The sequence below is a fragment of the Watersipora subatra genome, chromosome 1 (genome assembly GCF_963576615.1).
Source record: "Watersipora subatra chromosome 1, tzWatSuba1.1, whole genome shotgun sequence".
NCBI classification, from domain to species: domain Eukaryota; kingdom Metazoa; phylum Bryozoa; class Gymnolaemata; order Cheilostomatida; family Watersiporidae; genus Watersipora; species Watersipora subatra.
In genome coordinates, this window is record NC_088708.1 from 28,824,361 (window position 1) to 28,847,767 (window position 23,407).

The 23,407-nt window shown below is 35.4% G+C and overlaps 1 protein-coding gene across 4 annotated transcripts in view; it reads right to left on the bottom strand.

Annotated features, from left to right (window-relative positions):
• LOC137410626 (receptor-type tyrosine-protein phosphatase delta-like) overlaps positions 1-23,407 on the bottom strand; it is a 69,706-nt gene that overhangs the window by 45,964 nt on the left and 335 nt on the right. For 3 of the 4 annotated variants that reach the window (XM_068096077.1, XM_068096078.1, XM_068096076.1), the window contains exons 2-4: positions 6,919-7,008; positions 2,529-2,683; positions 237-299 (exon numbers count right to left, since the gene is read on the bottom strand). In XM_068096077.1, the coding sequence (XP_067952178.1) occupies positions 237-299; positions 2,529-2,625 (160 nt within the window). In that variant the 5' untranslated portion in view covers positions 2,626-2,683; positions 6,919-7,008. The remainder of the gene's footprint in view (positions 1-236; positions 300-2,528; positions 2,684-6,918; positions 7,009-23,407) is intronic. The other variant, XM_068096079.1, reaches the window with a different exon arrangement.

The following is a 23,407-nucleotide window of genomic DNA, read 5'->3' on the forward strand; positions in this document are numbered from 1 at the left end:
ATTCACACACACAAATATTATAATTAACTAGACTAACTCCAAATCTGCAGCATTGTTAGAGTTACTCTCTCTCTCTCCAAGATCTTTCCTAATAAACAACCAAACTCATGCGCCAGATAATATACTAGCAGAGAAGCGAACAGAAGACTAGCCAAATCATAGCAAAGAAATATACTGATTTGAGTATCAAGGTAACTCATGGTTATAAAACAACACAGCTTCAGTTCAGTACTCACTCTCAGGGAACGCAAGGTGGGCAAAGTTGCGAGTGCCACTGCCGATTGTCACGTAACTGAAAGCTGTTGGGAGCATAATTATATATAATATATAACAAACAAATGCAAAAAATTGCCAGGCATGCTAAAAGAAAATGACAAAGTAGTAAACATCGGTAGTATGAAGATAGACTAACTCAAAAACACGAGCAGGCTGATTAAATTTTGAAATATTTTGTTAGTTAATTACATGGAATGTGGAATGACAAGAGTCAAAATTCCTAATAATACTTACAATAATTAACTAAGATACACTCACATATTTAGTTTTTAAAACTTACTTAATTGTAGAAGCATAACTGCGCAAAAAATTACTTTTTTTTTTAATTCCATTGAAAAGAACGTTTTTTTGTTGTCATTTTCACTCTATATTCTCTATAGAACGCCACCCTTACTTCAACGCACATGCAAAATAACATAACCCATTAAAACAAAACAAATTTTTTTTTCTGCTTACTTTAAAAATAATTCATAACTTTCACATCTTTCTATTAGAAAATAAAATGTAACTTTTACATCAATCAAAACGCATCTAAAGTAACATGATAATAAAATGACATTTGTATTGACATAAGCCTTCCATCATATTTGGCTGCCTATTGCTTAATACATCGCTTTCAATGTCTCTCACAAACAACTAATACAAACATACAATTAGTAAAATTAATAATCAATATTTTATCGAAGCTAATAATGCACAGCAACACTCGGACACACAGCTCATTGTTAAACGAGTACAAGCAATGCATGCGCCTCAGCCAACCGCCTCAGCCAACTGCAGATGGTGGAGGATTGAGCCGTGTCACGCCATGCTCATACTTCACACATTTAACATAATCATCTAGCTTCTAATCCAATTATTGTCTAGCAAATGATAGCTTCGTGTTTCCCTTCTCACTCGAGGATAACAGCAAAGCGCCTCAACTTCTCACTATATCATTTTAGAAAGAACTCACCAAAGTCAGCAATTAGAAAGAGTGTACAGGCATCTTGTTTGACAACTATTGAACTGTTATATCTAATATTATTTTGCACTAATTCAAAATCAATACTCGCTGCTAGAGTAAACTGTGTGAGGTATTATAAAGGAAAGGAAATTAATTTCTGTCACATTTGTAATTAGTGTCTCATGACAACTCACTCGTGTTATGTTGTCAATGTAATGGCAGCGTATATTCAATAAAGACATCAATTTCAAGTGATGCATTAAAACAGCCAATTTATTTGATTCCCAGTCAAAATTGAGCTCAGCTCAATATGACAGACTTTCAATTGCCTTAATAGATAAAGAATCTGTCGGCCTATTTATCTACTGTATAGCTAACCTTTTGACAGCCTCCCAAAACAGTAATTAGACTCGCAGTGTAATAAAAATTCCAATAACAAAATTGAAATTTTTATTAGACTGCAAGTTCCAATCTCTGATTGATAACTGTATGAAATAACCGTTTAAACGAACTCAGCACGAAGAACCTGAAGGCAGACGTGAACTTAGCTAAGATACGAGTCTTTGAGATTCTAATGCAATTACTCTTTCACCATTTAATCAAAGGTCAGCGGCTGACGACTAAGAAATGCTCTAGAATTTCATGAATGTGAAACCCTGCTACTCAGAGAGCAGTAGTAGATAACGTTAGACCATATAAGTGAGAGTTTGCTTTCGGCTACCCGCGGGGCGAGTGCACAACCTTCCTTGGTAGTTGTTAACCTTTGCTAAATGGTCTAGCACAAGATATTTCTATGATTTTAATTATTCTCCTTTACATACGCTAATGTGATTATGTTTCAGTGGGTTAACATTCTGCAGCTATAAAATATAATCAGCAGACTTTTTCATCGCCAATAACTTTAATTTGTTTCAAACTGTTTATGGTCTTTTGAAAAATTGTTTGTACATACATACAATTGTGTATTTAACAGGATTAAAGGATTACATTACATAATTTTGGGTTTTCCGTTTAAAGAATGCAAAGTTTAGTAAAGAATATTGGAGCTATTGTCATTTGAGCCTAGTTCAAACTATCAGGTGTTAAAGAATCAACCTGATTGCTGCCATGATGCTGTTGCTTATGTTTAGGGTTTTTGTAATTTTTGTTACAATCCATCTTGTTTTAGTTTGTCGTACTGGTAATATGTATCAAAAAGTTCCCTATTAAAACATAACTCTAAATAATCACTGATAACCTTGTTTTTACTAGACAAGAAGAATTTTATAAGAAGTTGAATTCCTAACAATGTTAAATAGTGACTTACGGTATTCTGTCGCATCATCAAAAGCTTGACCTTTGGCACATGATGTGGCTAAAATGGCAGCGAAGACGAAGAAGTAACAACTACGCCTAGCTGCCATCTTTACTTCTCTTTTATGACACTCGGTGTGTATCTAACTTTCAACTTCTCTGTTTTACCTGTTTAAAGGAAAAGATGTAATACCACAAATGGAAAGGAGAAGACAATCCAAACTGAAGGTTCCTTCGTCCTGTTACGTCTCTGGCAGTTCTTCTGGCACTATCTCCATGACAGAAAGTGTTTCACCAATCGCTTGTTACAACTGACTAGCTAGAAATGATCTTCGAGCCAGTAATAAGAAGGCTTTAATTATGTATGACATTACTCGTTGGATCAATAACAGTATTTCTTATAGGCTATTATCGCGAGGAGATCATTTGGCAGTCGTATAATACATCGATCAATAGAGGAAAACAGAAAATAGGCGTTAGAATCTCTTTGGAAAATATTACAAACTTGAAGTTGTTTGATAAGATATTTATTTTGCAAACATTTGCCAAGAATATTAAATTCAAAAACCAATCAATGATAAAACTGAAGATAATTGACTATCTATTACCTAGTTTAGTATTATGACGTGTTAGTCATTCTCAAACACATTGCGGTGTGTTAGTCACTCGTGATTATTTCTTGCCATGTTGGTAAATGATATAGTTTAGCTCAAAATTAATTTGAAAATTAAATTACTTTAATTGTACAAAAGCAAGCCAAATGGGAACAACTTCCTGATGGAGAGAATGTAGATGGAAAAGATATCTTTTGATTTTTGCAAACATTTTGATTAAACAAATAAACTGCTGACAATCTTGCATGTTTAAACGAATCTGAATAATTATTTTAACAAAGTTGATAGACGTCCATAGCTCACTATCATTAGTTTTGTGTTGGAAGCGGGTTAAAATCAACAATTACTATTTTTAATGAGAACAGTTACGAAGCGTGCCAACTAGCAGAATTCTGGCTGTATTGTTAATTAGGAAGATTTTATACTGTGTTCGACACTATTAAATATCAATTGAGCCTTTTCAATGGAAGAGCTTTTTTTAACCGCAACACTAAGAATTTTTGGTATATATGACAAATTGTTTTCAATCGCAATAATGTAGCAACGTTATTTTTAGTATTTCTTTCAGCAACTGAAAATCCGGTCGTTTGATCAAGATGGCAAACATAAACTAGAATGCGGTTGTCAACAAAACTGCCTGATAAATTAAAAACCAATTATAAGCATTACTTTTATTTTCTTGCGCAGAGCGACAAGTTCTTCTGGTACTAAAAGGCTACAACAGTAACTTGCTTTCACATTACAGTTAAACTGATGCTGTAATTCAGCTCATAAAATTGTTCTTTTACCAAAATCCAATATAGTTCACGCTTTCGTACACTGCTCCAAGCTGGTATCCATTTGTATTGAAGACTGATAAAGAAAAATTAGAACACTTTCAAAAATTACTTTAAGAATTTTAGACTAATGCTAGCCGATGGGAACAATTACGATCAAAAAAATTTTTTGATTGTAATTGTTCATGTCGGCTAGCGATATGATTGAAAAAACTCTTTCAAAAATTACGTTTTAGGGTGTTGCTACCTGATATGGTCAATCATGATCAGCGTCTAAATGCCCTTAATGCTTATGAGCTGATTGTGTTACTAGATATGTGCTGTCGAAAATAATGCTGCTGTTCTCAATTTAATCAACCATTATTCCAACTCCCCCAGAAAACCTCCTACACATTATACTAGACATCAACACCTTGCCAATCTTTTTCCTTCAACACTCGTAATTTCACTTCACTATTCTATAATTTTTGTCTCATGGTTTAATTTGATTTGAAGACATTGGCCGGTGATAATGAGGTTTGTATTTATTTAAATTCAATTGAAAAAAATCTGGAAAAAAGAGAAAAGTCATTGAAAACCGCGAAAGAAGTCTGAAAACCATTATCATATGATATATGGTGAAAACTGATGATCTATGATTCGTCACCGCTGCAGTATGTTGGTAAGTTAAACCAATAATTTAAAACCCCAACAGGATTGGTTACGGCCATCATGTGGGCGGGGTTTGTTGATCGAGCTCTGTTGGGACTAACCTGAACATGGCACCAGAACAAAGAAATATGCTAAATAAAGGCCCTTGTAAATTTACAAATATTTTGAACAATGGTGGTTATGTTACTGATCTGTTGGTTTCATTTTGTTGTCAAATAAATATAGTTGCCAAATATTGTCACCGTTAGGATCAGTCAGTTGTCATTCACAAGCATTCACGATATTAATAGTCGCCATTGCGAAATGGCCCAATTTGGTTTTAGATTTAGATTTTGAGTATGAAAACTACACTGCACAACTTTGCCTGCTGTCCCATTTTATTGGTCAGGTCAAACAATGTGACAAGGATAAAAGACTTTGTCATTTTATGGTAGGGGGTGGCAAAATATTAATCAAAAACCAAGGAAAAAAGGCCGCTGTTCGGGTGATTTTGGATAAATTTTATTTAACTTTAAGCATATAAAGCATTAGACCTCTACCAATGTCAAAATTGGTAACAATAGGTAATTTGAAATGTTTTATTTTCTATGGATCCATTTTTCTGGTCAAATATTACTCTTAAACAGTAGAAATTCAAGATTTACTGATTCATGGTTTGATATCCGCGATCGACGCATATCTGCAATAAAAATCTAGACCCAAAACCCTAATAAGGCAATACAACCACCCGGCGAGCATTGTGTTAGCCCTGAAACCCAGACTAGCACAAACCCAACAGAGCTCGATAATTAAACCCCGCCCGCATGATAGCCGTTACCAATCATGTGGAGGTTTTATATCATTGGTTAAACATCAGTTGTTGTTGAGTCATACAACCTTATGAGATTTTTCAAGCTTTTCCATCATTCGTTGTAGAAACATGAGCTTTCAGGTATATGCTTGAGGATATGAGAACGGACTAAACTACCATCTTAGCTAACTCATGAACAAAAGCCAATGCTGCGTAACTGCATGCCTCCAGTACTTCTTTTCTTCTCTCATGTTTTCTTGTAAAATATAAAATCAATCAGAGTTTGTCATGTATGAACCCCAAAGTCTAATCAATAGATGTCAGAGAACACACAACAATAGTTGCTGCCTCTACACTTGATAACACACAATACGTGAACTCAGTAACTGTCGATGTTAATTTGTATACGATTGCTACAAACAAAACTGTTTTGTTAGTCTAACGCACTTGTTTCGTTGTCGGAAAATTATGTTACGCGGTATAATGCAACATAGTTCAAATGAGTCACGGAACATAAGACGTTTGAGCGGCCATGACAGTGACCATATCTGCCGACTCAACATAATTCGGTGTCAGCTGCAAGCTGACTGTTGAGGGGCTCTTCATTATACTAATCAATAACTATTAATTTCAGCAGTGAGCTCCTGAGGTAATTGTCTGAGAGACAAGCCTCTAGCAGACGCACTTGATTCAATGTAGCACTGATTCACGCAAAAATATTTAATTAAGCTCGACCATTATTTCATTATCGGGGTCAATTCTCACTCTCTCACGTCTTGGCTTCACTCGGAAGTTGTCTCACCCATTATTGCCTCAGCATAATAAGTTGTATGTGCCTTATACATTTGGTTCTCGATGAGTGGTACAATAATTTATAAAAACAGATTTGAATATGTTGTACATAGCTAAACACATAGCCCTTGCTCATGTTTTTTCTTAAAACCCAAAAAATACTTTCATTTTGTTATCAGATTCCTATATAATCTTTTGTAACAAAAAGTGGCCTGTCTGTTTGTCAGAAGTTAATATTCTTGAAATATCTACATACTTCTTAGTATATATATTTAAGGGTAGGCGTGTCGTACTTTATAATGCATGTTGCATGTTTTGCCAAAATTGAAAAGCTCCATAATATGTCATATCAAATGTAAAAATATCATATTAAACATCAACAAGTAAAACCATCCCATTAAACAATTTTCAGTTAAAATCGTGAACCCTTCAATCATAACCTGCTTGAAAAGTAGCAAAAATCACTGATAATAAATGGCAGAAAAAGTGTTACTCTTTTTGGTAAGCACATGTTACAGTGACAGCCAATTTTCAAACCATCAACAGATGCTGCTTTAGTATATTGCTTATGGTTGTGTCGCTCACTTGGGTTAGCCAGTTTTAATGAAACCAAGGACATTTTGAATGATACCGAGATATCGTAGAGACCACTTTAGAATGGCTTCTCTCAAATACAATTTACATAATTTAAAGTTGTATTCCCTGATGGAGTTGAATTCAAAGAGCCCTTAACTCTGCTGATAACAACGAGGTCATTGTAAATAAGGTTTATCATCTTACTTGAATATGTTGAATACGCGAGACGGTCTGCACATGGCGCTCGACTTGAGGTTACTGGAATCCTTCACTCTCCAGTCCCGAAGCGTCTCTCTGTAATGGTGACATTGCAGATTAACTTATGCTGCTCAAACCTACTCTTAAAACTAAACAAGCTGAATTGGTTGCATTAGTATGAAACCATTGGGCTCTGGCTAAGCAAACTTGAATGAATGAAGAGGTCGTTATATCTTTTATTATTTTTGTTCGTTATGTAAACCTTCGCTCTGTATAATTAGTCTACTGTACAGTATAATGGTTTTCAAGCAAGATCACTGAGAATGTATTTATTTAGCCAGTAGAGAGTCTAGCCTGAGAGTCTGCCTATGACAGGTACGAAACTTGAGAATGAATACACTCTCAAAACAGTTTTTCTTAGGTATTAGATCTGAGGCTTTCAATGCATAGCAAAGAATGCAGTAAAACCAAGCCCAGCAGGCATGATTAATTACTCTATTGTTTGTGTTTGGTGACATAAATTGACTTGTGAAATGGAAGCGAGTTTATTAGGTTGTCGAGAGTAATGCAATACCACTAGGCAAGTTTTTAGTTCTGAGAGAGTTTTGTTTACTTTGCTTTCTTGCTGCCTTTTTATTAATAGTTTTAGCAAACAGTCGTGATCTTGAGTAGCTGCCATGGTGTGATTCAGGGATATTGTATTGGTGAAAGACAATGGATGCCTTTATAGTTTGCAACTAACACCAATGAGGCATGATAACTTGCGAGTGTTTGTGTGTTGAGCTACTACTAGCACTCTATTTAAAAATTCTGACAGACATAATCAGGTAACACTGTATAGTATATATATTATTTTACTGGCAATTCCATTTTAAACAAAAGTTTTTCAAATTATGCCATAAAACAATCATAAAACAACAGAAAAAGTTGAAACAGTTAGCCACTAGAATCAAATAAATGGTTTGATATAGTGTTTAAAATATCTTTTTCTACTAATAGAACGAATATTACATGGAAGATTATTAAAACAGCTGGCAATGATATATTCAATATGTATGCAATTTGTTCCTATCACGTAAGTTGACATGAGTTGAAAACCTGTACTGTTGTTTGTTTTAACTTTCAGTTCGAGTATCACTCACTCGAAATTTAAACTTAGATAACAAATATCGTAGTAAGAAATGGTTTAACTAAAAAAACTAACCATATAACACGTAGTCTACATTGTTTAAACACCACTAAGTCTGTTTGCTTTTCAAACCTTAAATTGATTTGCTGACTTGATATATTTACATTAAAGTTAGACAAAAAATTTTAATTATTTTACTTGTTATACATTATACAGGTATGCATAATAACATTTGAAGCTAACCATTAAGATATTAGAATTTTATATAATATTAACAACTAGAAAAGTTAAGAAATAATTACAAGCAAAGCAACACTGCGCAGTCAACTTATTGACCTTTTCAGAAGAACGTAGTTGCCAATATTACCTCAATTTACACCTTTGTATTTAGACATAAATATCACAAATGATGTGAATCAAGTGTGATTGAATAACATGCATAGCTACACAACTTATTGTAAAGGATGCACTCATTGGCGAGCAGACAACTTCAAATGATGCAAGAGTGCACAACTCCTGTATTAGTAAACAAAATAGTTACTTAAAAATACAATAGATGATATTATACCACTGCTTATATTAGAGTCCATTTGGCTGAAAAAAAGAAATGTGTTGCAACTAAACCTTGAAAGTTTTAATATTTTAATGTTGTCTTTTACAGTGAAAGTTAGTAAAACTGGAACCTAAATATGAAATAGAAGAAAAATTGTACATTTTTAGCGGCATAAAAAGCAGGGAAAAATATAAAACAATTAATACCTGTGCAGTAACAACACTAGCTCATAGCCTGCAAACCTTTCACCCTTCAATGGAGATTAAAGAATTCATGAGCTACTGCAAGGTTCTTCAGCTAACTAGTAAAGTATCCACAGCATCTTGTGTTAGGGCGGACTCACATTAGAGACGCAGACACTGTCGCAATTCAGATTAGTGAACTAAACAGGTTTGGCCAAATCAAACAATTCTGTTTGTGTCATAAATCCTTTATGAAAATCTTCACATACTTATTCTTTTGATTTTTTTGTCAGTTTTGTGTATCTTTGAAGACGATTCAGCCATCGTTACTACTTCATGTAAATGAGTTTTGCTAAACATGATTCACTTGTTGCTTGCTACAAACGTTTTTACTCGTGCTTTTATTTTGTATTTAGAAATATTCTGATTACCTTAGATTGCTAGGCAACAGAAAAATAGGTTTTTCTGTTGCTTTCTGTTTAAGGCAAGAGAAGAATAAGTTGAACTGTATTTTTTAAAGTAGCCATAAACTCTTTTTCACAATCCACCACTACTGCAGTACACACTACTGCACTACACACTACTGCACTACACACTACTGCACTACACACCACTGCACTATACATTACTGCACTACAAGCTATGCATTACTGTGTTACATACTGTTGCGCTGAAATCTTTCAATCTACATTACAGCACTATACATAACTGCATTGAAAACTATTACACTACACACTACTACTATAGTAATTGCTAACATTTATAAACCTATAAGCGATCACTTGATTGTATTTATTTAATGAGTGAGAAATGAGCTTCAAATGAACAAAGCTATGGTGCTCATGTGTCTCAATGTTTAAAATTATTTACAGTTTTCCTGCTATGAAATGTCAAAACCTGTATAAACTTTAGTGCCTCCCGTATATATAAAATAGATAAAAGATGGCTAACCTTTTTGTAGAAAAAAAGTATGGCTATTACTAGTTCACAATTCTTTGCAAAAAAATTTAAAAAATCATATTTGAACGCTTCACAACAAAAACAGAAAATGTCTAAAGTTGACTAAAATTGACTATTCGGCCATATTGGTTCTACAGTCTCCCACCTTGAGGTCGTTGCAATTTCAGAATAGATTTATTTGCAGAACAAAAAGGCCAAATGCCAGACACTAGTTTTAAATATTACAAAACTCTTTACACATATACAGATTACAAAGGGCAACGTTTATACAAATTTGTAAAGCCCTAAACTCCTGAGAGCTTCAAACTGTTTCTTGTTTCAAGAGGGTTTCACAACATGCTATGGTGTTTCACATGTGAATACACCAGCAAAACTTGTCTAATCTAAAAAAATTGCTGTGCCATCACGGACACCCCAAAGTCATTTCTTGAAAGTGTGAAGACAACTTCTGAATGAGAAAAGCCCTACTAGTACACCAGAGACACCACTTTACCAACACAGCCCCACAGACCAGGTGAGATGGTTGTCGAGGGCTCTAAGACTATCTATTTATGACACTCTAAATAGCTGAAGGAAAAGGAAGTTTCATCATTTATCTTGTCCTCAACCCTAAACTGGATCCATCAGGACTCAAGGACCCTTCCGCCTCTTGCAAACAAGAGGGACAAATTTCTGTGTATCAGGATTGAGTCACACCGCGTCGTTTGCTTGGCTTTCTATTCCTTCTCATTTGCTCGAGCTTAGTTAGGGCTACTTATTATTTTGCCTATTTTAAACCTCCATGTTTGATTGTTTGACAGCTGCAACATGCCATAACTGCATCTGTTTTGGTAAGCGGCCCCTTCAATTTTCCATCAATCGTCATAGTGATAGCTACATCTAGCTAAGCCTGCCTGACCTGAAGGCTAGTCCATCATCGGTGACATGCTATACATCACTCACAGCCTGAAACGGCAGTTTTTCTCTGAAAACTTCACCGTTTGACATAGCTGAGCTTCTGAGACTTATTTGTTTCTTTTGTTAAGGAGGCAATTATGATTTTAATCATTGAATATACTTGTAGGAATAGCAAAGTTCTCTCCACTTGAATTTGTTGCTTTTTAAATTAGCTAAAGTAATCCATATGATTAGCTCCTGATTACCATATTGTCAGTGTATATTTGCAGAATGTACAGACGAGTTCTGTTTTCATCAATCTACTAAGTAAGCTAAGTACTACCATTGGCCAAGTATTAACTTGCTCAATAAATATATCATTAGCCAGTTAGGGTCAAGGTCAAACATGCAATCTGTGTGGTTTATTCGATACATTTTGTATGCACGTGTAAAATCTTTTTCTTTTTGGTTTTGTTTGTGCAAATTAGCAAATATTTATCAAATAAGTTTTCAGTTTTTAAGCTGCGAATGAAAAGCGCCAATTTAATTACCCAAAGGCGTTGTACTGTTATTAGAGAGCTTTTTATTTAAGCCATACTCAAATGACATTTATATTCAATATGATAACACAAATTATATTTAGTTATAGTTTTATCCTTTTGTTCAATGAGATTTGTTTAACAAAAAACAAAAACCGATTTCGACAAGTTCAAGTTTGAAAACTGATCGGTTCTACACTATGGTTCTACACTATGGTTCTACACTATGGTTCTACACTATGGTTCTACACTATGGTTCTACACTATGGTTCTACACTATGGTTCTACACTATGGTTCTACACTATGGTTCTACACTATGGTTCTACACTATGGTTCTACACTATGGTTCTACACTATGGTTCTACACTATGGTTCTACACTATGGTTCTACACTATGGTTCTACACTATGGTTCTACACTATGGTTCTACACTATGGTTCTACACTATGGTTCTACACTATGGTTCTACACTATGGTTCTACACTATGGTTCTACACTATGGTTCTACACTATGGTTCTACACTATGGTTCTACACTATGGTTCTACACTATGGTTCTACACTATGGTTCTACACTATGGTTCTACACTATGGTTCTACACTATGGTTCTACACTATGGTTCTACACTATGGTTCTACACTATGGTTCTACACTATGGTTCTACACTATGGTTCTACACTATGGTTCTACACTATGGTTCTACACTATGGTTCTACACTATGGTTCTACACTATGGTTCTACACTATGGTTCTACACTATGGTTCTACACTATGGTTCTACACTATGGTTCTACACTATGGTTCTACACTATGGTTCTACACTATGGTTCTACACTATGGTTCTACACTATGGTTCTACACTATGGTTCTACACTATGGTTCTACACTATGGTTCTACACTATGGTTCTACACTATGGTTCTACACTATGGTTCTACACTATGGTTCTACACTATGGTTCTACACTATGGTTCTACACTATGGTTCTACACTATGGTTCTACACTATGGTTCTACACTATGGTTCTACACTATGGTTCTACACTATGGTTCTACACTATGGTTCTACACTATGGTTCTACACTATGGTTCTACACTATGGTTCTACACTATGGTTCTACACTATGGTTCTACACTATGGTTCTACACTATGGTTCTACACTATGGTTCTACACTATGGTTCTACACTATGGTTCTACACTATGGTTCTACACTATGGTTCTACACTATGGTTCTACACTATGGTTCTACACTATGGTTCTACACTATGGTTCTACACTATGGTTCTACACTATGGTTCTACACTATGGTTCTACACTATGGTTCTACACTATGGTTCTACACTATGGTTCTACACTATGGTTCTACACTATGGTTCTACACTATGGTTCTACACTATGGTTCTACACTATGGTTCTACACTATGGTTCTACACTATGGTTCTACACTATGGTTCTACACTATGGTTCTACACTATGGTTCTACACTATGGTTCTACACTATGGTTCTACACTATGGTTCTACACTATGGTTCTACACTATGGTTCTACACTATGGTTCTACACTATGGTTCTACACTATGGTTCTACACTATGGTTCTACACTATGGTTCTACACTATGGTTCTACACTATGGTTCTACACTATGGTTCTACACTATGGTTCTACACTATGGTTCTACACTATGGTTCTACACTATGGTTCTACACTATGGTTCTACACTATGGTTCTACACTATGGTTCTACACTATGGTTCTACACTATGGTTCTACACTATGGTTCTACACTATGGTTCTACACTATGGTTCTACACTATGGTTCTACACTATGGTTCTACACTATGGTTCTACACTATGGTTCTACACTATGGTTCTACACTATGGTTCTACACTATGGTTCTACACTATGGTTCTACACTATGGTTCTACACTATGGTTCTACACTATGGTTCTACACTATGGTTCTACACTATGGTTCTACACTATGGTTCTACACTATGGTTCTACACTATGGTTCTACACTATGGTTCTACACTATGGTTCTACACTATGGTTCTACACTATGGTTCTACACTATGGTTCTACACTATGGTTCTACACTATGGTTCTACACTATGGTTCTACACTATGGTTCTACACTATGGTTCTACACTATGGTTCTACACTATGGTTCTACACTATGGTTCTACACTATGGTTCTACACTATGGTTCTACACTATGGTTCTACACTATGGTTCTACACTATGGTTCTACACTATGGTTCTACACTATGGTTCTACACTATGGTTCTACACTATGGTTCTACACTATGGTTCTACACTATGGTTCTACACTATGGTTCTACACTATGGTTCTACACTATGGTTCTACACTATGGTTCTACACTATGGTTCTACACTATGGTTCTACACTATGGTTCTACACTATGGTTCTACACTATGGTTCTACACTATGGTTCTACACTATGGTTCTACACTATGGTTCTACACTATGGTTCTACACTATGGTTCTACACTATGGTTCTACACTATGGTTCTACACTATGGTTCTACACTATGGTTCTACACTATGGTTCTACACTATGGTTCTACACTATGGTTCTACACTATGGTTCTACACTATGGTTCTACACTATGGTTCTACACTATGGTTCTACACTATGGTTCTACACTATGGTTCTACACTATGGTTCTACACTATGGTTCTACACTATGGTTCTACACTATGGTTCTACACTATGGTTCTACACTATGGTTCTACACTATGGTTCTACACTATGGTTCTACACTATGGTTCTACACTATGGTTCTACACTATGGTTCTACACTATGGTTCTACACTATGGTTCTACACTATGGTTCTACACTATGGTTCTACACTATGGTTCTACACTATGGTTCTACACTATGGTTCTACACTATGGTTCTACACTATGGTTCTACACTATGGTTCTACACTATGGTTCTACACTATGGTTCTACACTATGGTTCTACACTATGGTTCTACACTATGGTTCTACACTATGGTTCTACACTATGGTTCTACACTATGGTTCTACACTATGGTTCTACACTATGGTTCTACACTATGGTTCTACACTATGGTTCTACACTATGGTTCTACACTATGGTTCTACACTATGGTTCTACACTATGGTTCTACACTATGGTTCTACACTATGGTTCTACACTATGGTTCTACACTATGGTTCTACACTATGGTTCTACACTATGGTTCTACACTATGGTTCTACACTATGGTTCTACACTATTGTTCTACACTATTGTTCTACACTATTGTTCTACACTATGGTTCTACACTATGGTTCTACACTATGGTTCTACACTATGGTTCTACACTATGGTTCTACACTATGGTTCTACACTATGGTTCTACACTATGGTTCTACACTATGGTTCTACACTATTGTTCTACACTATGGTTCTACACTATGGTTCTACACTATGGTTCTACACTATGGTTCTACACTATGGTTCTACACTATGGTTCTACACTATGGTTCTACACTATGGTTCTACACTATGGTTCTACACTATGGTTCTACACTATGGTTCTACACTATGGTTCTACACTATGGTTCTATACTATGGTTCTACACTATGGTTCTACACTATGGTTCTACACTATGGTTCAAGAATTGACAATTTATATCATCTCTACAAATACTTGAAGTTCAACAGAATACTCACAGCATGTATAAAGAACTCTTGTGGGTCACAGACTTGTTGTTTGTAAAAGTAGAAATCGCACATGTAGTGAAAACACAACCCTAGTTGTTCAGTTTAGCTTTACCTAAGTATTCTAAATACCGCGTATTCAAGCTTCCACAGAAGAAAGTCCGACTCACCATTTTCTGGGCCCACTCAAAAGTAACATTCAAATAATCTAAATCTCTCAGCTGTTAGTTTATGGCGTTGAGCCACGTTTGGGTTAGCCTCTGGTTTCATGTATGTTTGGCATTCGAGTCGGAACATCGACATACCATAGTAAACTGCCATTGAGCGGCCTAGGAATTTGAAACTAACCAATGATCGAAGTCTGGTGAACTCTCCATAGAGATGAACTAGATAAAGAAGGCACAAAGAGGGTTGCTCTCAAGTAACAACCTTCTAGTCAGCCTAAAATCAGCCTTTTAAGCAGACTTCACCTGCCCTCCATGCTATGAATAACCATCTGATCACGAATAAAGCGATCAACTAGCGCAGTGGTAAACTGGACAATCAAAAGTATTTTAACCGTTACGCTTTCATTTAATAAAAGAAATTTGATCCAAGAACAGTGAATTAGATAAAAACAAAGGATTGTAACACCGAACAGGGGGGCGCAGTAGGAGTGGACACAGCAGCAATACGCATTTAAGAACACCGCGCACCTAAATATAAATATAACCCTGAATGCCAGCGTGGAATCAGATGAAAGCAAACAATAGCAGAAAAGAAGCTACTGTCAACCCTTTTCTATTGGTAGTCTAAACAAAGTAACAGGCCTGAGATTTGCATTGACAAAGAGCTAAACAATAGACAATTTAAGGTCATTGTTTGAAAAGATGTTATACGCTGATAGCGAATACATGAAGTGTTTTATCGCTCAAAAGTGGGATTAATACAAATAAACTGGTTTCTTGACGTCAGAAATTCTTTCAAAAATTATGGCATATCATAGAATAGCTTAATTGAAACTAATATCAGAAAAAGCAGCAGGTGCTATTCGACCTTTCATATATGGTTTTTAGAACACGCTGACCAGAAACATGAGCGTTCAGACATTCACCCATCTGTTAAAGTACTTGTTAATTCAAGGCTAAGGTCTTATATGTAAAACATTTATCTGATGCTTAAAACTACATGAGAAAACTGCTAAAAGTTCCACTGTTTACAAACAGCACCTGTGGGCAACATATTGATTTTAAATAAACAAAAAAGGTTAAATTTACATAATATATAGTAATTGATATATGTATAGTTAATATGTGTAATATATTTAACAATTTGTATGCTTGTTATTTAAATGAGACAAATATTTTGCTCACTTCTGTCTAGGCATTGGCCAGTTTTGTTTTACACGAATAACTAAATAGTCAATAATAATAACAACAGTATATTCCCCTGTAACCTAATTGGTCAATAAAAACAGCAATAATAAAAAAAGCTCGTCAGAGCTCGACGAGATCTTAATGTCAACAAGGGTTTTAAGAGAACGAATACAACTGACGCTAATCACGATGCCATATCGAGGTTAGATCGGCTTGTTTCTTCATATAGCGTATAAGCCTTAAGTAAATACATGTAGATGAGTATTTGTGGATAACCAAAGCACACAACTTTAGCCCCGAAGAAGCTATAGATGGCCCAAACTCTTTACACAATATATCCCACTATAATACGATAAATTGCTATAATGTAATCTACGTTATCAGCCACTGTACAAATAAACTCTAAGATAAGTGATGCCGCAAACATTGATGACACATCCAGACTAGTAACTAACACTCTCATTTCTTCTCGTCTAACAGCTCCTCTCATTTGACCAGCGCTGCAGAGAGCTGGCTGAAACTTTCAGACAAGTTTGAGCAAACGTGAGAAAAGGAATAATCATTATAATGTGAAATGATGCGAAAACGAAAGTCAGTGACGAGGTGTTACTAATCACTGCATATTCTCGCTAGATAACCTTCACACCTGAGAGGGCTAATGACACGTACGAATGCTGAGCTTTCGTAATATCATGGTTAGCTTGCTTTATAAATGTATGCTATGAATGCAACATATGACTCGAAAGTGTGCCCATGAAAAACTGTAAAACTATCACTCGATATGTCTCGCTATAACAACCATCTTTCATACCTTCCTACGACTAACAGTGTTTATTTAACAACTCGGGGTTATCAGTAAATCGCTCACGATTTGCTGATGGTTACAACATAATTTTGGTAGCCTTTGTGACTTCAGCATTTGCTTTCAAGTATCTTATCAGCTTTATGATATTCTTTCAAATTGCGACAGCTGCAGAGTAAACAGTCGCTAGAAATTATGAAAGATACTTGACTTTTTTCTTAGACATTACGCTTGATTTTGCTTCGAGTCGCTCACACTACAGCTTGTCTTATGTTTTGTAATACGCAGACATATTCACACATATACATACATGCATTCATACATATAGAAACATATACACATGTATACATACACGCATTCATACATATAGAAACATATACACACGTATACATACACACATTCATACATACAGAAACATATACCCATGTATACATACCCATATACCTACCCGTATACACATGTATAGACACATGTATAGACACATGTATAGACTCATGTATGCACACACGTATGCACACATATACACACACGTATGCACGCATGCACACGCATACAAACAGGTATACACACACGTATGAACACACATATACACACATATACATTATGTATAAATATACACACCTATTCAGAAAAACATATACTTGCTTAAAAAATACATTATTGTACACTATATATTATGTAATATATTATATAATATGTTATGCAATGCTTTTATATTTAACAGACTACTAAAAACAACAAATCAAAGTTCACTCACCATTATTTAGGTCACAAAGTGTTACACATTTTACTTTATAACGAATACACAATGTTAAGAATACATAGTGTTAATGAAGACGAACAGGGTTGAATGTACTTTGTTCAGTGTATACAATTAGTCAGTTAAGTGAAATCGAAGGCTGCTCAGTCATGAGCACTTAACTCACTCAAACAAATGGCATAGGAGGGGAATTAGAAAGTGACTAACGACCTCAGTACAATCTGACTCTAGCAGCAATATTGAGAGCTTTGGATAGATGAACAATTTAACTATATTAAATTACATTCAAGAATTTTTATCCTATCAGCAAACATTTACATGGAATCGGAAGTTAATACTTATTAAGTGAGCATAACGCCCCTCGCTGCCCATGAAGCAGTCTGTGACCTCTACTTCATTTAAGCGAGCAGCAGAGTCTGTAGCTGTTATTGTACAAGCAGTGTTCCATTACTCGCACGTAGTAGCACTTGTTGACAAAGGCAAATCTAAGCTTTTGTTAGCCAACGGCTATGATTTTAATCACACATGCTAATAAATTGAAAAACAACTTTGTTTTAGAGAGCTTTAATAACGGGTCGTTAAACTAACACAAGAACAATAGAGTATTCTCTCAACGGCTCTATCGCGATTCTTTTATGTCAAATCAATTCACTATCAGCACGGCCAAAATTGAGCCTGTCACGAACCATGACGAGACTGCCGTTGTGTCAGACAGATATTCGCGTCTTTCCACTAGGGTGTCAATTTAATGTTTTTTTACCATAGTTTAAATTTAACATAACCATTATAATATACTACCTTTTCTCTGATTGATACATTTCTCTTCCTTCAGTTACCATAGATGCTTTTACTTTCAACCGTTAGTAATCACATTTTTACTGCATAACCATTTCAGAACTGATGACGCGAGACTATGTACTTGCTGAACCGCCATTTCTTTACGAGTTGGTTGAAAAAACGCGTTCCTAGAAACTTTATGGTTGTTCAAGAACCATTGATTCATGCTTGGCCATTGGCCATTATTTCTGTGTCAAATTCACTTGCAAATAAAAACTTAGAGGTAAATTGCTACAGAAATAATTAACAGTGCTGTGTGTGTTGAACGATTTAAGTTTAAAAAACACCAAAGAATGAACATGAACTTTCTCTGTCTTTTTTAAAATAGACCTTGTGCGTAATGTTTTATCCATTACTCTATAATCGTAAACATTAGAGTTTCAGAAAGATAGTGCCGCTGAGCATGTTAGTTGCTCACACTTTGAACTATGACAGAGCATAACTCACTGCTAATGGCCAAGCATGAATCATGTATGATAGAGTACCCAAAACAAGTCAGGAAAACACATCCAATCTCTACCAAAACCTTGTGTTTTATAAATAATACTAAAACAATTAATTTTATTACAATTACAACAGGAAATCTTGTATCGCTGTCTTGCGTATATGTCAGATCATAATAGTAAGTGTACTTTTAGCTACAAAAGCTGTTTTGACAGGCTGGTGAATACTTTGACTAAACTTAGTGGCAACACAAGTAGGTGCTTGGAACTGATATATTGAGCACAACTTTTTGATAACTTTGCTACTAGGTTTAGTCCCGATGTCTCCTTTTGGCTATATTCAAAGGAGTATGGTGAAATATTTATAAGAAGTTATTCAAAAACAATATATGCATATTATTATCAGACGCTATAGTAATTCCACTAACCTAGAGCCTAGAGGAGGCCTACTTTAGAAAGATGCTTTGTGATGTTTAGGTGAAATTGTGTAACAGTCAGAATTCAGAGGTGAAGCTAGGAGTTAATGTTTTTATTAACACAACGTATGATTATTGTTAGTGTACCTAAACATTGTTGTATACATACATATGTGTGTATGTACATACATATGTACATGTATGTACTTGTATGTCCATACATGCATACGTTTGTACACACAGGGTTGCACTCACTTGTTCATGAAATAAATACAATTTAGGCTATTTGTAAAAAGCCTTAATAAGGAATATTGTAAAATATTAAGCACCGAGTTTATTTAAAGATGTCTTTAAGCTATTGCTAAAGAAAAACCAAACATGAATATCCTTGAGGATTGACAACTGACATGAATGGATTCAGATGTCTATGCTGCTGTTACACATTAATCATCTGTTTTTACCTGTCATAGTGTCATGCAAATTTTAAAGGTCTATGTTACATCTATTAGTATTTGTTGACTACCGATTTTGCTCAAGTGAAGCAATACAAAATACCTTTTATCTGATAATCAGCAAGAAACGCTGGAGACGTTCATTAGGCAGATCATTTCACATGCGGTAACTATTTATGATCGGAAGCGTCTCCGGTTCATCTTAGTTCTGAAGCTTGCTATGCTGTAAAACTTTCATAGATTCAACTACCCATGACTGAACATTTGCGGAATCTAGTGGAAAGATATTTTATAAATGCTGTGGAGATTACAGGCTGGCAGAGAAAAACAGATAACGCCTACTTTTATATGAACTTTAATATTTTTGTCTTGGTAGATTGAAGACTAGATGACCTCGGAGTGTGGCGCCCTAGGCAGGTGCTTGGCACTGACATGGATTAAATTTTGATGATATTTTTTATTTTTTGGGGTGAAACTTTTTCTCAAAATTGGTGTCTCATTGGTTATTTCTGTAAGCATCAGACACAACTTGGTGAGTTTTAAAAAGTTATGGCAAATAAAGAGCTCACTACAATGAGAACCTTTTTTTAGAACCAACGAAAATGGCTAAGGATTATTAAATGTTGTGCTGGAAGTATAGCTCTACTGGCCTGTATACCGCCAGTGTGGGTATTATTGAGCACTTAGCTGTCTGGCTCCTCAGGTATCACTGTACTAGAGTATTGTCTTATATAACCATCTCATTAAAACAGCAAAAATGTTTGGGAAAAGAACTCATGCCGTCAGACATGGTGCTTCTCTGAATGGCGTATAAAGCTTCCATTAAAGAGCTGAACGGATCACTTCGCTCTCATTTCTAAACCGTGACATGGCAACGCTAATTTCAACATTATTAGCAGGATAAGGGACTGATTAGTGTCGACTATCAGCTAAGGAGAGGAGAAACTAACCCATTGACTCCTCAGCTGAGGAGTGGGGTCCCACGATTCAAAGTTGTTAAACTAGTTTCAGTTTTAACTCAGGTAATTTTCTCAAATTTACCTGAATATTTGAAATAAATTGTTTTGGTATAGAATAAGCAAGCATCACTTGTACTAGTTGACTACATCAAATACTAAATTGCTAGATAAAATAGAACGAAAGTTATAACAGAAGTACCACAACTTGACTGACCCTCGTATAAAGTATGTTATGGCAATGAACCACATGAGATTTACTACTGTCTGTGTAGGCAGGGGTCATCACGACTGGTGAGTCATATCTGCTTGCTATGTGTAACTTTATGAATATTAAAGAACAAGCGACAGCTTGCATTTTATACACGAGGGAAATAATATAAAGCAGTTAAAGTGACATCACAAGCGGCGTAACCACGCAGGCAGCCATCAACGGCTGCTCTGCACAAAAAAGAGATGTTATTTGTTTGCAAAGGGTTAATGTGAGTAAACCTATGGTTGATTATGTAACTCTTTGGCAAGAATGTAAAAACTGCAAAAAACTGTAAATTTTGTTTATTCCGACAAAAGCATTTAGAAATGAAGCTATTCCAATCTGACTGACTACCCATTACATTCCTATTTCCCCAAAAAATCACTGCACTTTATACCAGACACCAACATCTTGCCAATTCATGTTATAAAACAGTAGTATGCATAAAGGGTTTTTCTTCCGATACACATAATTTTACTTTGCTATTCTTTATTTTTTCTCTCATGGTTTAAGTTGATTTAAACAGCCTTGACTGATGATAAAGTTCATAACTATTTCTCGATCTGTCTATCCATTTATCTGTCTGTGTGTCTGTCTATCTATATGTCTGTGTGTCTGTCCATCTATCTGTCTGTGTGTCTGTCTATCTATCTGTCTGTGTGTCTGTCCATCTATTCATATGTCAATCTCTCTATCTCTCTGCCTATCAATATCTCTATCTATCTATATATCTATCCATCTATCATTGTATGTCTATTTATCCATCTATTTATTTATCTATCCATCCATCCATCCATCTATCTATGTATCTATGTATGTATCTATCTATCTATCTATCTATCTATCTATCTATCTATCTATCTATTTATCTATCTATCTATATACATGTATCTACCCAGGTATCTATCTATCAATATATCTATCTATATATCTACACTGTATGTATCTATTTATGTATCTATATATGTATCTATATATCTATCTACGCTGCGATTTTCATGTAGAGAAAACTTGCTATGCTGTTTAAAATGAGGTTAGAATCAAGCATTGCTCTGCATGACAGCATAGGCGTGTTGGTCACTTGACAAATTAGTACAGCATTCATATGGAGATTTATAATCCGTACGCTTTTAGAAGTCAACAGCAATAAAATGAGAATGGTATAAAGTTGCCATTCTTTGGCTCGTCTGCGAGTGGTTGTATCCAACGGCAACCAACAAAGGCTGGTCTTCGGGTGTCCAAATAAATTGTCATACAAAGAAGACTCCTACCATAGTAAACACTAGAGAAGTTCTAATCTCCGATGGCCTGATCTAGCGCTATGATAGTTTGTTCCCACAAGTTTTTACAGCAAGCTATTTATTCTAACTGATAGGAAGTAAACAGACAAAGCCACACCAATTGGAGATAAGACAGTGCACATAAATTCCTTCTCCTACCACTAAATTTTGCTGCAAATTTGTGTGACAAACAACTACTAAAACAAACGTATTAGGATAGAATTCGGGTCATTTTGACTTCATAAGAACTTAAGAAATATATTTTATAGTAGTAATTGATAACACCGTTTTGAAAATATGCTGAGATTTGATAAACAAAAACGAAGAGCTCAAAATATTTGAATTGGCAATTCACTTGTGCTAAACTATCTCTTGTCTCTGCTGTCTAGTTAAGATCATCTCGTACTATGGATTAGTTCCAAACCTATTAGATAATCTTTCAACTATTTTCAACAGATAATCCATGAGGCCAATATAATCTTTGCATAAGCTTAGGCCCTGGTATTGTCCACCCATGTATAATCTTCTGACCACCTGTACATAGTTAAGATAACCTGCATGACACTTCAATGGTTGCGTGATTAATTACTAGGGTGTCAAGTCAAATCACTAGACCATGATTATGCCAGCTGAAATTTCTGGAGGATCTGACCCTAGTCGGCAAGTACTTGGTAGGCATGACCAATTGATGAAGCTGTTATGAGCAGTCGTCAAAATCAGGAGTGCAGATGGTACGGTTGTATTACACAGCTGTTGGTATTTACTGTGATCAGAGACCTGCCCCACGTTGAAAGCGTTGAAAGCGCAATTCAAACTTTCGTAAAGCTTATAGGTAACGACAAACATACTTGAGATACATCGAAAAAGCTCTTGAAGGTTCGAGGTTATATAACCCTCTAAAGACAGTACAAACTACTATTAATACAGCCTGGTAAACTTTTCAACAACACTATGGAATACAGTTTAGGATAGATGGATATTTTACAATCATATCCGATACGTCTG